Here is a 16,621-nt window from a genome sequence, read left to right on the forward strand (position 1 = left end):
ATTCGTGTCCAGAGCTGTTTGCATGTGATGAGCATCCTTAAAAAATGATGAATATGTGAGCTGGTCGACATCTTCAGAAGTTTCTTTTTATAAAGAAAGAAAACAGCTGTGAGGCCTGAACACGGGCCGAGAGGGTTTACATGATTTTAAACTGCATTAAGTACAAAGCCTCATAATTCTGCTTTTGTAAATCATTTTCAGATCAGTCTCAGTGTGAAGGAGCTTTGGATGATTTTCAGAGAGGAATGGATTTCGTGGTTTATATTTAATTGTTTTTCATTAGTGATGTCACTTATTTTCGTGCGATCACTGTGATTATGGAGAGTTGGGTCACATGGATATTAGCAGTTGATAGAAACACCTGGGGCACAAAACACCTTACGTTTTCTACTTAAGTCTGACATCGGTTTAATTTCTCCTCAGCTGAGGGACGTACTTAAGGGTGTTGCACAGAATCTCTCAAAAGATTTCCTCAGTTTAAGACAAAAGTTAAGGCATTTACAGCAGTGAAAGATTTCACAGCAGAAAATTTCTACTGTTGCCACGGAGACCATTGTTTTGCTGCCATTAGCCTTTGTGATAGGCCGACCTGTTACTGCTTTTGTGAAGCAGGTAACATGAAAGAAGTGCGCCACTGTCTCATCCTGTTGTTGTTTTGAGGGGAACTTTGGTCACTAAGGTCTTTTGTACAACAGTTTAACTGACTTTAAGTGATTCCTTAAGTTTAAGACTCAAGAGAAAACCTTAAATACTTAAGTGAACATTTTAAGGAAACCTTAAAGAGAAGAGTTAAAGGTGTTTGTCCAATTGTTTTTATTTGTGCATCTGGCCTCTGTTCACCTGTGTGTGGAGGTGGAGGTGGAGGGGGGGTGAGTGCGTCATCATATTTTTTGTTTAGCGTCAGTCTTCTGATCTGTTTTTATCTTGTGCTCGTTATAATAAGACGATCTTGTTGTCAATAAAAGTTTCTCTGCAGACTTCAAGCTCCTTTCCTGAAGTCGCTGCACACGTATGCAATGAGTTCTTTTTTTGTAAAACCAAACAGAACAGTAATATTAAAAAGGTGAGAAGAGAAATGTTTATTTGTGCTTTTGTGAATTTGGTTCAGTATCTGATAAAGTGACGTTTCAGAAGAGAGCAGGGACGATCATGACCGGACTCAAAATGAGTGTAAAACACTAAGAGCGAGGTGTGTCAGGGGTTTTAAACTTTGTGACTGTCGACCTTTTACAAGGTCTGTAAGAGGGAAAAGTTTGAAGAATTGTCTAAAACACTTACAGTAACTAACATCACATTAATACAGTTTTCACTTTGTGCGTTTGTGTCTCGTTCGTCTGGATTCTTTTCTCACAAAAACAAGAAAACCAAAGAATACAAAGATAATATTTTGAAAGCAGACCTTTATACATATTTACAAAAAGAAAAAACAAAGTCTCCGAACATTAAAGATCGTTTGATGACAGTTTCATTACGTCTGCAAAGTCGTTCTGGAAAATCACAGGAGACGAATTATTGGCACTGAGATGTAAATACAGCACAACAGAGAGAAAGACAGGAAGCTCTGCACGGCGTCTCTGAGGGAAACACTTCATGTTTAAAACGGTCCACCGTAAAAATGTCTTTATTACTCCTACTCCTCCACACAAATATACACACTCATATTCACACAATATCCAGTCCTTTCGCTATTTTTAGGTTTTGTTTAATAGTTGGATCTGACGCAGACTTCTGTCAGAGGAGAGATGAAATCGAACTTTTAAACTGGCAGCGTTCTCCAAGTGAAATCAACGTTGGCGTCTTGTTTTCCTGAGACTGAATTCTGCAGAAATTTGCACATTTTATATTTACCAACACAGTGTCGCCTGAAAGCTCCTGAACAACATCACACCACTGGTTTTAGGACAAACTTAGAATGCCAAAGTTGCACCACCTCTCCTAGCGAGCCGCTACCGCTAGCATCTGTAATGTTATGAAGTCTTCTTTATCTGTGCCCATTTTAAAGGAATAGTTCAACAGCTGCATTGTCCCTATTTCATATCTTTGTACTCGGCTAAGCTAACTGGCTACATATCAAAATTCGCCCGGTTCCTCGGCCCGAGTCCGGCCCATAGAAAATCTTCCTGACTGTTAGGCAGCACTGGACCATAACAGCTGGAATCAGCCCAGGTGTGGACATACATGGGCCAGACTCAGGCCGGGGGCCCAGACAGATGTTGGGCCAGATGTTTCATTTAGCTATCTGAGAGTGTTATCAACTTACTGATCTAGAAAAATAAAAAGAATAAATGTATTCCTCAAAATGCTGAAACATTCCTTTAAGTTAGATTTCTACTGACACTTTAATAATTCATCTGAACATATGGACAGAAATCCTGTTTCAGTTTGTCGGACAGGACGCTGTGTGTGAAGCTAAAAGAGGAGGTGCTGCAGTTTTGGTGAAAAGATGCAATAAGAAAAATATGAATATTTTAAAATGAACCTATCTTTAAAAACATTACTATTGTTGGAAAACGCCTTTGTTTTTCCTTCTTGTAGTAAGGCTGTAATGTCGGCTTGTTATTAAAACAAAGCGCTCAGAGAGTGTGTCATCTGGCCTCTGTGTTGTTACGGGGTCGGACGTCGGTCGCCAACATGTCAGAGATTTTCAGGTGGGTCATGAGTTGGAGAAGGTCGGGAACCGCTGGGCTCAACTTTGACTCTTTATAGTGGCGCTCAACGTTTTAATGAACAAGATTGATTGTGTTGTTAACATTCAGCGGCCCCAGGAGATTTAAAGACGTTTTCCTTTGGTTGAAATGACGAGATGTTCAGAGGATTTCAGAGGAACGAGCTTCAGTTTTAAATCTTCATGCTCAAACAGTGACTCACAGGTTTGATCTGAAACACACCTGTTGTCTGATGTTTACTTGTTCTTGTCTTAAATGTAGCAGGAGAACTCGCCAAATCTTGATTGATTTCATTTGGGTTTTTACTGCCAGTTTCACACACACACACACACACACACACACACACACACACACACACACACACACCCTTTAATTTCTCAGACTTTCAACATTCAGAGTCACATACTCCCTCATAAACTTTCTCTTCACTCAAACACTCACATTCAGAAGTAGCTCAGCGCTGGTTCGGTCTTTGATGTGGTCGGAGCAGAGAAGCCAAGAAGCCAAGAAGCCAAGAAGCCGTGCCCATGTTAATGCTCTGCAGCCTCTCTGCTTTACTTTTCTTATGGCATCAAAAGTGACTCTGATCCATCGCTGAATTCAGATTTACTGACCTCAGAACCCCACACACACACACACACACACACACACACACACACACACACACACACACACACACACACACACACACACACACACACACACACACACACACACACATCATGGGATATATTTACTCAGCATCTTCGTTGTGGGATGAGATTAAATAAATGAAAATGTGAGAAGCCGCTGTTCTCGGATTTAACCAGAGATGTAAATGAATCTTCTTCCAGTAAAACATATAAAACAAAGTTTAAGTTTTAATTTAGTTAGTTTGTCTGTTCGTCTCCTTCTCATCACTGTAATAATATTTTCATCCCATCATCATCATCATCATCATCAGCTTCACTCTCACTGGTTTGTTTCATTGTTCTTAGAAACAGGAAGAACTCTCAGAGAAACAGAAAAACAAACATCAGATTTTAAAAACACTCCTAGTTCCTGCAGCTTCATCAGTTTGTTCCTGAACCTGTAGGATGAGGATGAGGATGAGGAAGAGGAAGATCCTCTGGAGACGTGTGCAGACTTACAAACATACAGTACCTGCACACACAGACATGGAACAAACACATGTACATGTTAAATAAGTGTCTGGTTCGTGACCTGATGAAGCGTTTCCCAAAGATCTGACCTCACAACGTCCCAGAGAAACATTTTCACTCCAGATTGAACAAATAAATACGACGAAGCAGGAAGTTAAATAGAGGTGGAACACGTTGTGTTGTTTTAAACATTTTAACATTAACAACAATTTACTGCTTTAATCACAATGTACTGTTTTACAAAAGCTGCTGAAGTCGCTCAGATCCACGTGACGCCGGTCGAAGCTCCAGCTGTGTCAGAAAGACTTCTTCCCTCTTTATGACACAGCGCCGCTCCGTGACTTACAGCTGTGTCTTCAGCAGCTGGAGCCGCACGACCAGCTTCATCTTATTCCACTCAGTCACCAACGGCCCGGTCTGGGGCCTGAGCCGTAGTTTGAGAAGCATGCATGTTCTGTACACAGTCTCTTGGCAGTTCAGTTTGTAGTTCGGTCCCGTGTGAAACGAGTCGTAGTTACAGTCAAACTTGTTTTTCAGTCCGACAGATTCAGAGCCACAAAATACTTGTTAGAAATCAGATTTTAAACTCCAGGAATTAAAGAGACGTCTGGTCGTGACCCTGATCACCAGTTAAATCATGAGTGTCAGGAGGAAATTTAATTCTTTCTGAGTTATAATAAAGGCTTGACTGTGCCTCATTTAATAGCAGCAACACCACGACTTCTTCTTCTTCTGTCTTAAATCTGATCTGACTCCAAACCAACGCTCAGAACAGGACTGAGCATTTTCTCTGACACCAGAAGAAGAACCAGATCCACCTTCATTTTGTTCATTTTGTTTTTCCCACGCTCGTGAAGTCAGTGAAGCTCACATCAACGTCTCCTGCAGCTCAGAACACTAACGACCTGGGAGAGCAGCTCTGTAACCTCATCAAAGCCGCCGCCGTGCTTTTCTCTGCCTTTTCATCTGTGTGGTCGCGGTCAAGCCCCGCCCCCTCTGAAGAGACCAACACAACTGCTCTTCACAACCTAAATAATTACTTTCTTAAATCTGCTGCAGTGTTAGATAATTACCTTGATAACTATAAAGTTCATTTTGAAGGTTGTAGCCCTTTAATTATCAATCACTGAGTAATCCTCCAAAACATACTTAAGTTTTTAGATCAATAATTTTTTTTGTTTGTTTATGTGTTGTATCATTACAAACACATTGACAGTCAGCTGACGTACAACAACCAATCCCTGTTCAGCACATACACGTGTGCTTCTCAGGCTGCGTCCACAGAAACACGTTTTCATTTTAAACCAATCTCCGTCCAGACTATCACACCTGAAAACACACATCACATGACCATCACCTGCACTGAGCATGTGTGAGCTGGTGTAAACAGGAAGTAGATTGTCTCCTCTGCAGTAAAGCCTCTGAAGGAGGAACAGCAGAGACAGTTGTAGCATTAAAACAGAGAATGTAAGTGAACAACAGCTGCAAAGACAACAAGGTCAGTAACACTGTCATTCATTATCATGTTGTTTTCACCACTGGTAGTCCAGGCTGATGACAGCCAATCAGGAGAGGCTGTGGGTGTGACCTCATCGTTTACAGAGGTCTTAGTTTCTGTCCATCCCAGAGTTTTCACAATAAAACACAACTCCAGAGTTTTCAGAGTAAAACACAACTCCAGAGTTGTTTTTGGGGCTCGAAAACTCTGGGGTTGTGTTTTATTTTGAAAGCTCTGGGGTTGTGTTTTATTCTGAAAACTCTGGGGTTGTGTTTTATTTTGAAAGCTCTGGAGTTGTGTTTTTTATTTTGAAAACTCTGGGATTGTGTTTTAGTTTAAAAACTCTGGAGTTGTGTTTTTTATTTTGAAAACTCTGGGGTTGTATTTTATTTTGAAAACTCTGGGGTTTTGTTTTATTCTGAAAACCTAGCAAAAGAGATGATTTCTAAAATGAAAACGTAGTCGTGTGGACGGAGCCCCACTCATCTTGTTGTTTCCTCTGCTAAACCATGTGTTATCAATAAAATGCTTTTGAACAGTTGAGCCTCAGTTCTCCCTCCAAGGATGGAGTCTCCTTGAAACCTGAAGGCAACACCAAGGGCAGTTCTTGTAACTTCAATAACACGACTTTGAAAAAAAAAGAAAAAGAAAAAGGGCAACAACATCTCAAGAATTTTCTCAAGTGTCGAAAAACATACGGACATTAATGGAAACCAGTTTGTGCCTGGAAGGTAAGAAATCAATCTAAAAACATCTGCTCTGCTCTGGAGAATAACTGTCAGCGTGTGATTTGTAATTAACGGGCAAAAACATGCAAAAAACCAACGTTTGTCCTTTGAGACAGAAATCATTTCAGAAGAGTTGGATGATTTTTTTTTTTTTTTTTACGCTCAACTTTTGGAACGAGACATTTCTATTTGTTTTTTCTGCCGAGAATCCAGATTGAAAACATCCCTTTAAATGTCTCACGACACAGTGGGTCAGACATGCTGCGAGTCCTTCAGTCAGCATGCTTCACAACCTCATGAACTCTACTCTTCTATTGTATTCACACAGTCTTTGTCCAGGTGAAGCAGCTGTTGCTCCCGAACACACTTCAGTTGTAGCTTAGTTTCAGTTTGTTGCTATGGTGACAGGACGCCTTTTTTCTTGGTAGATAAGTGCATGCGCATGTTGTTGTAGTCTCTGTACATACAGTATGTGTGTGTCTCAGTGTATAAGTTAAGTGTGTGTGTGTGTGTGTGTGTGTGAGTGTGGACGTTAACATAAATGTGTGTGTGTGTGTGTGTGTGTGTTGAAGTCACTGAAACTCCGCCCCCTGCTCCGACACATTCAAGCGCTCCTTGGCGCCCTCTGCTGGGGCTTGCTCCTGCTCTTCCTCCCTGCTGCTCTTCCTCCTCCTCCACCTCCTCCTCCTCCTCCTCCTCCTCCTCCTCTTCCTCCCCCGTGCTTGTGCCTCTCCCCTCTCTCTTTCTCCTTGTTTGGCGTCACAATCATGTCACCGTGGCGACGGTGGTTGCGCGGGGGGCGGTACCCCAGGGCCTTGCAGTGCTGGCCGAGGTTTCCCGGGTGAATTAGCGCCATCACGTCCTCGTACCAGGGCTGGGTTCCTGCGCTCTGATAGGCCGAGGTCGACAAGGAAGCGAGGAGCCGATTGGCCGAGGGGCTCCAGACGGCGAGGCGGACGGTGACGGCGGTCCAGTGATACCCGTGCTCCTCCACCTGGCAGTGGTAGACGCCGCCGTGAGACAGCTCGGCTCGACGAATCAGGACGCCCCGCTCAATAACAACAAGCTGGTCACCTGTTACCACCTGAAGAGAGAGAGAGGGACGTCAGGTCACGTTCTGGTGATCGAGCTCGCACATCAAGCTCCTCCTCCCTCTCCCTGCTCCGTTGCACTTCACCTGTGAAGCTCTGTGTGTATGTGTGTGTGTGTGTGTGTGTGTGTGTGTGTGTGTGTGTGTGTGTGTGTGTGGGTGTGTGTGTGTGTGTGTGTGTGTGTGTGGGTGGGTGTGTGTGTGTGTGTGTGTGTGTGTGTGTGTGGGTGTGTGTGTGTGTGTGTGTGTGTGGTGTGTGTGTGTGTGTGTGTGTGTGTGTGTGTGTGTGTGTGGGTGTGTGTGTGTGTGTGTGTGTGTGTGTGTGTGTGTGTGTGTGTGTGTGTGGGTGTGTGTGTGTGTGGTGTGTGTGTGTGTGTGTGTGTGTGTGTGTGTGTGTGTGTGTTTGTGTGTGTGGGTGTGTGTGTGTGTGTGTGTGTGTGGTTGTGGGTGTGTGTGTGTGTGTGTGTGGGTGTGGGTGTGGGTGTGGGTGTGTGTGTGTGTGTGTGTGTGTGTGTGTGTGTGTGTACCTGGTTCAGTTCAGGACTGTTCTCTCCAGCCTGTTTGTACCAGGTGACAGCAGCGTGTCTGGACCGAGGCAGACACTCCAGGTAGGTGCTGTTGCCCTCGGCGACCATCATCACCCTCTGCTCCGCCTCCACCTGCAGCGCAGCTGAGAGACACAGAGAGTATGTTAACTGTCTGTCTCTCCTGTAAACAAATGTCAACACTGTATGTGAAGTCTGGATGTATCCAGGTGTCTCCTCACCTCCCTGTCTGACACACTGAGTTAACGGATCCTCGTCCTCTCCCAAGTGGCGAGCGTTCCTCCTGCGGAGAGAAGGAAATAAAAGCTTCGTTACATCCTGTTGTTAGGAAGTAATGCACACTTATAGCTCTTTCATGCTCTACGCCAGATATGAATACGGACGCGGACGGAGCTTCTGTTCGTGCTCTGCGTTCATTTCCCTGCACGTAGCTTACGGATACGGACCAAACGTAGCGGCACCACCGGACCCCGCGGGGCAGCGTCGAGCAGTGGAGCCCAAAACTTTTGAAAATGGTGGAACTTTTTGAGGAAAGATTATGTGAGTTGGTGAGAAATTATAAACATATTATGGACAGCTACTACAGCTGGACTGAGATCGGACGGGAACTGGATGTGAGTTGGCGCCCTCTAGTGGATGCATTGTTTAACGTCCATCTCAATGCAAAGGAAGCATTAATGAGCCTTTAAACAGACGAGTGTGTGACGCTGTAAAGCTTGTCCTGAAGACGATGTTGCAGAAAAGGTCAAAATAAAAAGAATTTGTTCAATAAATTTCATGCCAATCTGTGTTTTGTATTAGATTTAGTGTGTTTTTTGGCTGAAGGTGATGATGGTGGAGGGAGGTCAGAACAAAGAGGATAAAATGCTTAAAATCTAATCAGAAAGAGTTGAGATGTAATCTGTGCCACATTTCAAACTATCAACAAATCTGCTTTTAAATCTGATTCCACAAAATGGATCCCATGTGTTTCCTAACAGAGTACAAAACCGAACTTGTGCGAGGATATCAACTTTACAATGATCAGATTAGTGTCTCCGGATAAACACGAGCAGATCTGCAGCGAGCCGCCGTCCCTACCTGCGCACAGTGGGCATGTAGGGGCTGCAGGCGTGTCCGTCCCAGGTGCAGTAGGGGTCTCTGGCCAGGCAGCACTCGGCGCAGGCCTGACCGTACAGCTCACACTGGTACAGGGCCAGCTGGGACACGCCCTCCCTGGAGCCCACAAACAACCACTGCTGGAGGAGGAGGAGAGGGGGCATGACGGATAGAAATAGAAGACGGAGGAGAAGCCAAGGGTTTAAAACAGGGGGAGGAAGGCCGAGGTGGAAAAAGGAAGTAGAGGGGAGGAAGGGGGGGGGGGGGGAGTAATAAATAAGGGAGAGAAGAAAGAGGGTATTCAGTTTAAAACACAGACACACTGACAATCAACAGCTGAACCTCTGAGTCACACACCAACTCACAGTGTAACAATGACACTGGCCATGGAGAGTGTGTGTGTGTGTGTGTGTGTGTGTGTGTGCGTGTGTGTGTGTGTGTGTGAGGGAGGTAAATATGGTGATGCCTGCTTTTGTTTGTGTGTTTGTGTGAGCATTAGATTTTTTTCATGAAACCCAGACTATTTTAATAATGCAAGGTGTATTTCTGTGTGTGTGTGTGTGTGTGTGTGTGTGTGTGTGTGTGTGTGGCATCTCTTCATTACTGCTCTGACTGAGGTGGGGTAACCATAGCAACTGGTGATGAAGCTGTCCTTGGAGATACAAGGTGGAGATTTGAGTGATACGCGTGATATAGTGTGGGTGTGAGTGTGTGTGTGTGGTGTGTGTGTGTGTGGGGGAGAGTTTGGAAGTTTGAAAGTGAGTTTCTCTCTCTCTCTCTTTCATCTGTTACCTTCTTCTTTGAGAGTGTCATGGCTGTCACAGGTGATTTGTGCTGCGAGGAAGAGAAAAGAAAAGTGAGAAACACATCGAGTTCAAAATGAAACAAACAGAAAAAGAAACTGTTGCACAGATAGATAGATAGATAGATAGATAGATAGATAGATAGATAGATAGATAGATAGATAGATAGATAGATAGATAGATAGATGGATAGATAGATAGATAGATAGATAGATAGATAGATAGATAGATAGATAGATAGATAGATAGACAGATGGATAGATAGATAGATAGATAGATAGATAGACAGATGGATAGATAGATAGATAGATAGATAGATAGATAGATAGACAGATGGATAGATAGATAGATAGATAGATAGATAGACAGATGGATAGATAGATAGATAAATAGATAGATAGATAGATAGATAGATAGATAGATAGATAGATAAATAGATAGATAGATAGATAGATAGATAGATAGATAGACAGACAGACAGACAGACAGACAGACAGACAGACAGATTACAAACATATTGAATTCATTTCAGGAGATTGTTTGAAAATCTTTGGGAGCGGCTTGAAACCAACAAAAACAGTTGTAAATAATCCTGAGACCTGATCTGAGAGTCTGGTGATCAGACACAGAACAAACCGACCCACACTCAGACAGACGGAGATCCACCACATCAGTAAACACACTGTTCCTCTTCCTTTGTGAACTTCAGCCTCCGGTGGAAATGATAATTGGCTGAACTGTGAATATGAAGACATGATAACTGGGTCCAGCTGCTGGAGGTTTTTGGATAGAGGTTGTATATGTAGTTTATATATGTGAAGAGCTTGTGTTGTAAATCTTTGGTTCAAGGAAACCACGAAGCAGAAGCGTGGTACAGGATTTACTTCCTTTCTGTATTTTAATCTAAAAACATAATCACCTTGATGAGTCGTGCATGTTGTAATTATTAACTTTTATTCATTTCTGTGAGGAATGAAAACAGACTCTGAGATCTGTTACAGTCGACATGAGACTCTGTCTGGCTGAACTTTGTTCTGTGACTGTCACAATAATGAAAGTGATGAACTAGAGTCAGCTCCTCGTGGTCGTGTCCCTCCTCCACTATAATGTTCCAGATCACATCCCTGTTCATCCAGAGTCAGAAAATACGAACCATTTTTTGTGAAATTTTGTCATAATAATAATAAGCTGTGAAAGTTATGGATGTTTGAGCACCAACGTCTAATCAGTTCATTGTTGATCCCACTGGTTTCCCCTGAAGAGTTCTCCAGATATAATGTTTGTGTCGAATGTGAAGAATTCTGTGAAGGTGTTACTGAGATATCGTGTCCACGAGAATGAGACGGACAGACAGACTGTCGCGGCGTGGAGGAATAACAATGTGAACAGGATCGTGACGTGTGAAGTGGTTTCCTGTCGTAAACGGTTCACATGAAGCAGTTTGTGGCTCAACAGTATGTTTCTCCACAGGAAGTGTTTGCTGTACCTGGAAGACCTGCAGCTGCTCCAGAGTGACCTCCTGACTCTGGCCGTGTTCTCGGGGCAGATGGATGGCCTTCAGCACCAGACCAGAGTCTGCGGCAGCAACAACACGACTTTTATTGTGAAAAGCTCAGGGGTTAAAGCACTTCCTACACTTCTTCACTACACCACCGCACACACTGTACCTGTGCCGATGAACAGGACGTCGTAGGTGCCGTCCACGGCCTCCACTCTGTCCACCAGCAGCTTACTGAACTTGTAGTGAGCGCCCACTCTGACCAGGAGGGGGCGCTCTCCCAGTGGCAGCACATTTTCCTAAAACAGAAAGAACTTTTAGGAATTCTGAATTTCACATTAAGTTCACATGAGAGTGTTTTTGTCCCTTTGGTGAGAAAAATGTGTCGGCTACAATCGAACCGAGTTACACAAAGTGTGATTTAACAAAGAGACGAGAGCTGAACCTGCAGCAGCGGGTGAGTCCTGCTGAAGAAGATGACGTCGTCAGGATACTCTCTGGTCGAACTGTAGCTTCCATACGTGCTGCTGGGACACTGAGAGAGAGATGAAGACAGAGTTAAGTTCAGTAATCGTTCATATGTTCATATGATACTTCCTCTAACATTTTCATATGTTCTGTTCGGTCCCTCAGTAAACACAGTCTCAGTGATACAGGTATCATCAAGTCCACCCACCTCCCTCTGTGTTCCACTTCTTTTTACCAAAGTGTTTCCCAAAATGTAAAAATGTTCCTATTTCTGTCTGACATTTCCTACATAAATGATCGGTCATTAAACGCATCCTGTGCAGCGTAGAAGGAGTAAAATAAAAGCTGTGTATTATCTTATAGTGAATAAATGTCCCCTCAACACAAAGCCCAAAGCAGAGACTTATAATATATATAATATCTTATGAACTCACAGTTCCTGGTCGGGGGTAGGGCACCTTGCCTGTGAACTCCGCCCACTTATACTGAGGCCCCTCCTTATGCAGGAAGTTTCCCTTGAAAGCTCGAACGACGTCCTCCATCCGGTAAACGCACACCGCTGAACCGTTGAGAATATCACTGAGGATGAATCAGACAGGAGGAGGGAGAGTTTCATTCATCATATAGTCGGACTCAAAGAATCTCTCCAGCTGTTTCACTACAACATGAGCTTTGACGTCCTCGCTCCATGAGCTGCGAGTTAAATAAGAAAGTGGAGCACCGTACGAAGAGCTGTGAGTCATTGTGGCTTTTCAGCTTGAACGCACTGATTCACTGACTCTGCTCCAAACCAGCGTCCAGCTGCTTTTAGCACATCAGTCCCCACCACAACACACCCCATCCACTGCAGTTAACATCATGGTCGAGATTCTTGGCAGCATGTGTCAGAGCTAAAGATTCCAGCTGCTAGAAACAGAGCAGATAGAAAAGCCGTGCTGCGAGCGTGAATCACGGTGGCTGTGTGTAGTCTGAGCTTCAGGGTCAGTGAGGAGGTCAGAGGTCGTGTTCACAACAAACCATTAACAACATGATCATAACAAACGTTCACTTCTGCCTCTGAGCTGTTCTGTGAAGTCAGGAACTACAGCAACGTTACTGATCGTTACATCCGATCTGTACATTTGTACCTGTGTCATTTTAGATTTTTAACTTTTAATTGATTTAATTGATTCTTGTTGGTTGTTTTAATTTCATGTTCTTTTTTAACTGTTTTTTTATCTACTCATCATCATTGTAAATGAATCTCAATGATCTTTGAGTTTAAATAAAAACATATATATATATATGTATGAATGAAATCCATTTGGCCAATTTAAAAGGAGCTACACACCGTTCGCTTGTATCTGGTTTCGTGGCTTTCATGACTTGGTTAGGTTTTACGAAAAGATGGTTACGTTAGACGATCTCTGTTGTCATGGTTACAATAACAACAACCGCTCTCCTGTGTCACATCCATCCACCTCCCCCTGACGTGGACTCTTTTCCCCTCGCTCCTGTCATCATCACTACGACCACTAGATGTCGCCTAGCAACAGAACCTAACTATGATGTCATAACACACTGCTGCACAGACGACACATTCAGTGCAGTTTAAAACATTTTTAAAACAACATTTAGATGCTTAATTTCCCAAAGTTACTGAATTGAAAAACATATCAAATGAGAAGCTGAATATTAAAAGCAGGAGACGGAGACAGAATCCGTCCTGACTTCATCACAGGAGACAAAAACCCTCTGTGTGTGAAATCCTGAGCGTACCACAGAGAGAAGTTTCCATTCAGAGGGAATGACCTTTCTGCTCTCTGCAGTTCTGTGGTTGGGACCCCACCCTGGGTGATGCTTTGGATTTCTGTCCGTTCCCTGCTGAGATTCCAGACACTTTCCAAAACCCAGAAAACAGACCAACTCCCTGCTCGGCCGTGCCAAGTGTTGTCATACTTTAGCTGCTGCTACTGTCGAGCTCTGGCGTTATTCTCTGAGCGTGTGGTGCCGTCAGTACGTTTGGAGAAGATGACAAACTGCAGACTGTTTTAGTTTGTTACTCACTCGCTCGTTTGTTCTGGCTTCTTCTTCGCTTTCAGCCGGTGTCTGTATTTTATTCTTATCCTTTTTATTCTCTCCTGTGTTCTGCATCTCTTCACCTGTGATCCGTCTTTCACAGCCTCGCTCGTAATGAGCCTCTCTTTCTGAATATCAGCCCTCTGTCTGTCTGCAGCTTTAGGTGTTTGTGTCGCTGCTCTGTCCCAGACGGAGAAGAAAAATGTTTTCCTCTTCCTCTCTGTTATGAATGTCTCTCACTAACATGCGAGCAAATTCCCATTTTGCAGATACTAACACAAAGCACATTGTCTCTGGACTCTGATGGAGCCCAGTTCAGAGCTGCTTCATATTTTCCCTGTTTTGTCTCATGGTCTTTAATCAAGTTTGTAGCTGCACATCATCAGTGCTGTGTTTTGATGTTCTGACCTCTGTATATTTGGACTGTTTTTATTTTTATTGTTTTGATGTCTCCTCAAAAAGAGACGTTCTGTCTTTAAATGAGAGACTCTGAGTGTCTTTGTTTGTGTGTGAGGAAAATATGATGTGGGTCAAACTCTAACCTCTCCCACCACACACACACACACACCCACACACACACACACACACACACACCCACACACACACACACACACACACACACACCACACACACACACACACACACACACACACACACACACACACACACACACACACACAGACACACACACACACACCCACAGCTGTAAGACTTGCCATGTCACTTGCCAGAGCACTGATGATGATGATGATGATGATGATGATGATGATGATGATGATGATGATGATGTCTGAATGTGTTTCATTCATGGGTCACAGTGACAGACGACCTTACACCCTGGGTGTATCTCACAGTGTGTGACATCATACATCATCATCATGTGGGTCACAGAAGCTGCATTTAAAGAGCGACTGCGTCCCAGCCGACTGTCCCAGTTCAAACGCTCCTTCAAGTGCGTCCGTCTTTTCCTGGACGGCGAAGGATCCGACAGGATGGTGTTTCAGCAGCTAACGGTACAACTCAGCGGTAAAGGGCGGGAACAGCTGGTGACGCGCAGCGGAAATCCTCCGTTCAGCCCTGGTGGTCTACGGAGGACCACACCTTCGTCCTCTGAAGGATGCGGCTCGTGAACTGGGACACAGCTACAGTGACGTCACGTCACAGAACTTCCATCATTATGAAATAAAATACAGGACGACGCTGATTTGTTCAGTATTTGAAGGAAAAGTTCAAAATCGAAACATAAACCAGCTTAAAAAAACCAAACAATTTCTACATTTTATGTGTGAAACTTAATTTTTCCCTTTTGAAAACTTCCTAGTTGTTATCTGCAGTTTAGTTTGTGGCTGTGATGATAAAATAACTCTTCTAAAATCACATATACACGTTTATTACACCTCCAGTAGTCTGCTCTCTTCGACTCTACATTTCTATTTGACACTCAGAGGAAAGACGAGTCTAAAAATATCTGATGTGGCTGTTTATCAATACTGATGATTCAGTGCTTTTTTTCCCACTATGAGGAATAGAAACAACATTTCTACACCCAGTGGAAATTTAAGACTCTCCCAGTCCCTCCCTTCTGTTCAACATTTACACAAGGGTGTTAAAGTTGTTTTCTGCTGCACAGACCTGGAGGTGGTGAACAGGCCGTAGATGAGAGGGTTCTTCTTGTCTTTCCCCTGGAGGATGAAGATGTCCTCTGGATGGAGAGAATAAAGAAAACACAAGTTAAACCATGTGAAAAATAACAAGTTATAACTTTACTGCAGGTGTTGAAGATGTTGTTGCACAGGTTGGAGTAAACTGTTTGTATGTGTGAGGGGTGGTGTTTGGTATTCATTATGTGCATGCCTGTGTGTGTGTGTGTGTGTGTGTGTGTGTGTGTCTCTTTATCAGTCTGACTGTGTGACTAATAGAGGCGGGCGTGCTGGCAGCATGGCTGACTGGCTGATTGTAATGAATCTGTAGCCGTTAATAAGCAGCCACAGTGGGAGAGCTGAGCGCCGAGTCGGCCACAGGAGAACAACACCTGCTGTCACACACACACACACACACACACACACACACACACACACACACACACACACACACACACTCGATGTGTTTGGTGTCGCACGGCGCCATCGGTGACTCAGCTGTGGATTTTTTAAATGTGTTCTGGCGATTGAACTTCAAGATCTCATCAGAGATCAAGTGTCTGATCTTGACAAATTATAGAGATGAAGATTCTTTGAACTGTTGCTTTGATAAATGACACTAATTAAAACTTTATTGGCAACACTCTGAGCTGCAGGTCAGAGCCAATCAACTCTAATACTGGTAAAAGATAATTTACTATAAATAAAAACTCCATGACACAAAGGTTTAATTAAAGGTGTCCTGCAGAGGTTCTGTGGAGCAACGCTCTGCTGAGCGCGTCCCATCTTATAATGTCTGAGCTTCAGTGAGAGTCCGTCGGTGTCACACAGACTCTAATTAACGATGTGCTGTCGGAGAAACTGTGAGTAACATAAAACACACACCTGCTGCTTCTCTCCTCAGGACCATCAAGGTCCTTTTAGAAATCCAAAATTACAGCGGCAACAAAGCACGTCCCAAATGACTGACAGGAAACAGACAAACAAACAAACAGGCGGCAGAAACGTCCTCTAAAGGTCATTTACACACTCACACACAAACTGAATTCATTAATAATAAAACACGTCACTGTGTTTGTTTAGAGGAAAACTGTGTACGCTGCAGTGTCCCTGACTTCCACTAGGCCGAACTCCAACTCACACAAACACATCATCACATCATCCATAATTCATTTCTAATTCAAAAATTAAAAAAAACGTAGATCTGTTATTTTTTTCAAAACCAAAACAGGAAGAAAAAACAAAAAACCAATCAACATCATCTGTTTTTAGTTTTGGGCGATTTCTTTGATCATTATTTAGTTTGAAACCGAAAATCAAATTTATGTTTTTATATGATTTTCAATTATAAAACAAAAAGTAATTTCGTTAAAACCAAAATTGGAAC

The 16,621-nt window shown here is 43.4% G+C and overlaps 1 protein-coding gene across 2 annotated transcripts in view; it reads right to left on the reverse strand.

Moving 5' to 3' along the window:
- Positions 1-1,380: 1,380 nt before the first annotated feature.
- sema3h (sema domain, immunoglobulin domain (Ig), short basic domain, secreted, (semaphorin) 3H) overlaps positions 1,381-16,621 on the reverse strand; it is a 65,753-nt gene continuing 50,512 nt past the window's right edge. Inside the window, exons 9-18 of one of the 2 annotated variants that reach the window (XM_056384850.1) lie at positions 15,227-15,296; positions 11,971-12,115; positions 11,514-11,603; positions 11,238-11,367; positions 11,057-11,145; positions 9,560-9,601; positions 8,750-8,904; positions 7,891-7,952; positions 7,652-7,794; positions 1,381-7,118 (exon numbers count right to left, since the gene is read on the reverse strand). In XM_056384850.1, the coding sequence (XP_056240825.1) occupies positions 6,639-7,118; positions 7,652-7,794; positions 7,891-7,952; positions 8,750-8,904; positions 9,560-9,601; positions 11,057-11,145; positions 11,238-11,367; positions 11,514-11,603; positions 11,971-12,115; positions 15,227-15,296 (1,406 nt within the window). In that variant the 3' untranslated portion in view covers positions 1,381-6,638. Of the gene's footprint in view, positions 7,119-7,651; positions 7,795-7,890; positions 7,953-8,749; positions 8,908-9,559; positions 9,602-11,056; positions 11,146-11,237; positions 11,368-11,513; positions 11,604-11,970; positions 12,116-15,226; positions 15,297-16,621 lie in introns of both variants that reach the window. The other variant, XM_056384849.1, reaches the window with a different exon arrangement.

Source organism: Seriola aureovittata, chromosome 9 (assembly GCF_021018895.1).
Source record: "Seriola aureovittata isolate HTS-2021-v1 ecotype China chromosome 9, ASM2101889v1, whole genome shotgun sequence".
Lineage (NCBI taxonomy): Eukaryota > Metazoa > Chordata > Actinopteri > Carangiformes > Carangidae > Seriola > Seriola aureovittata.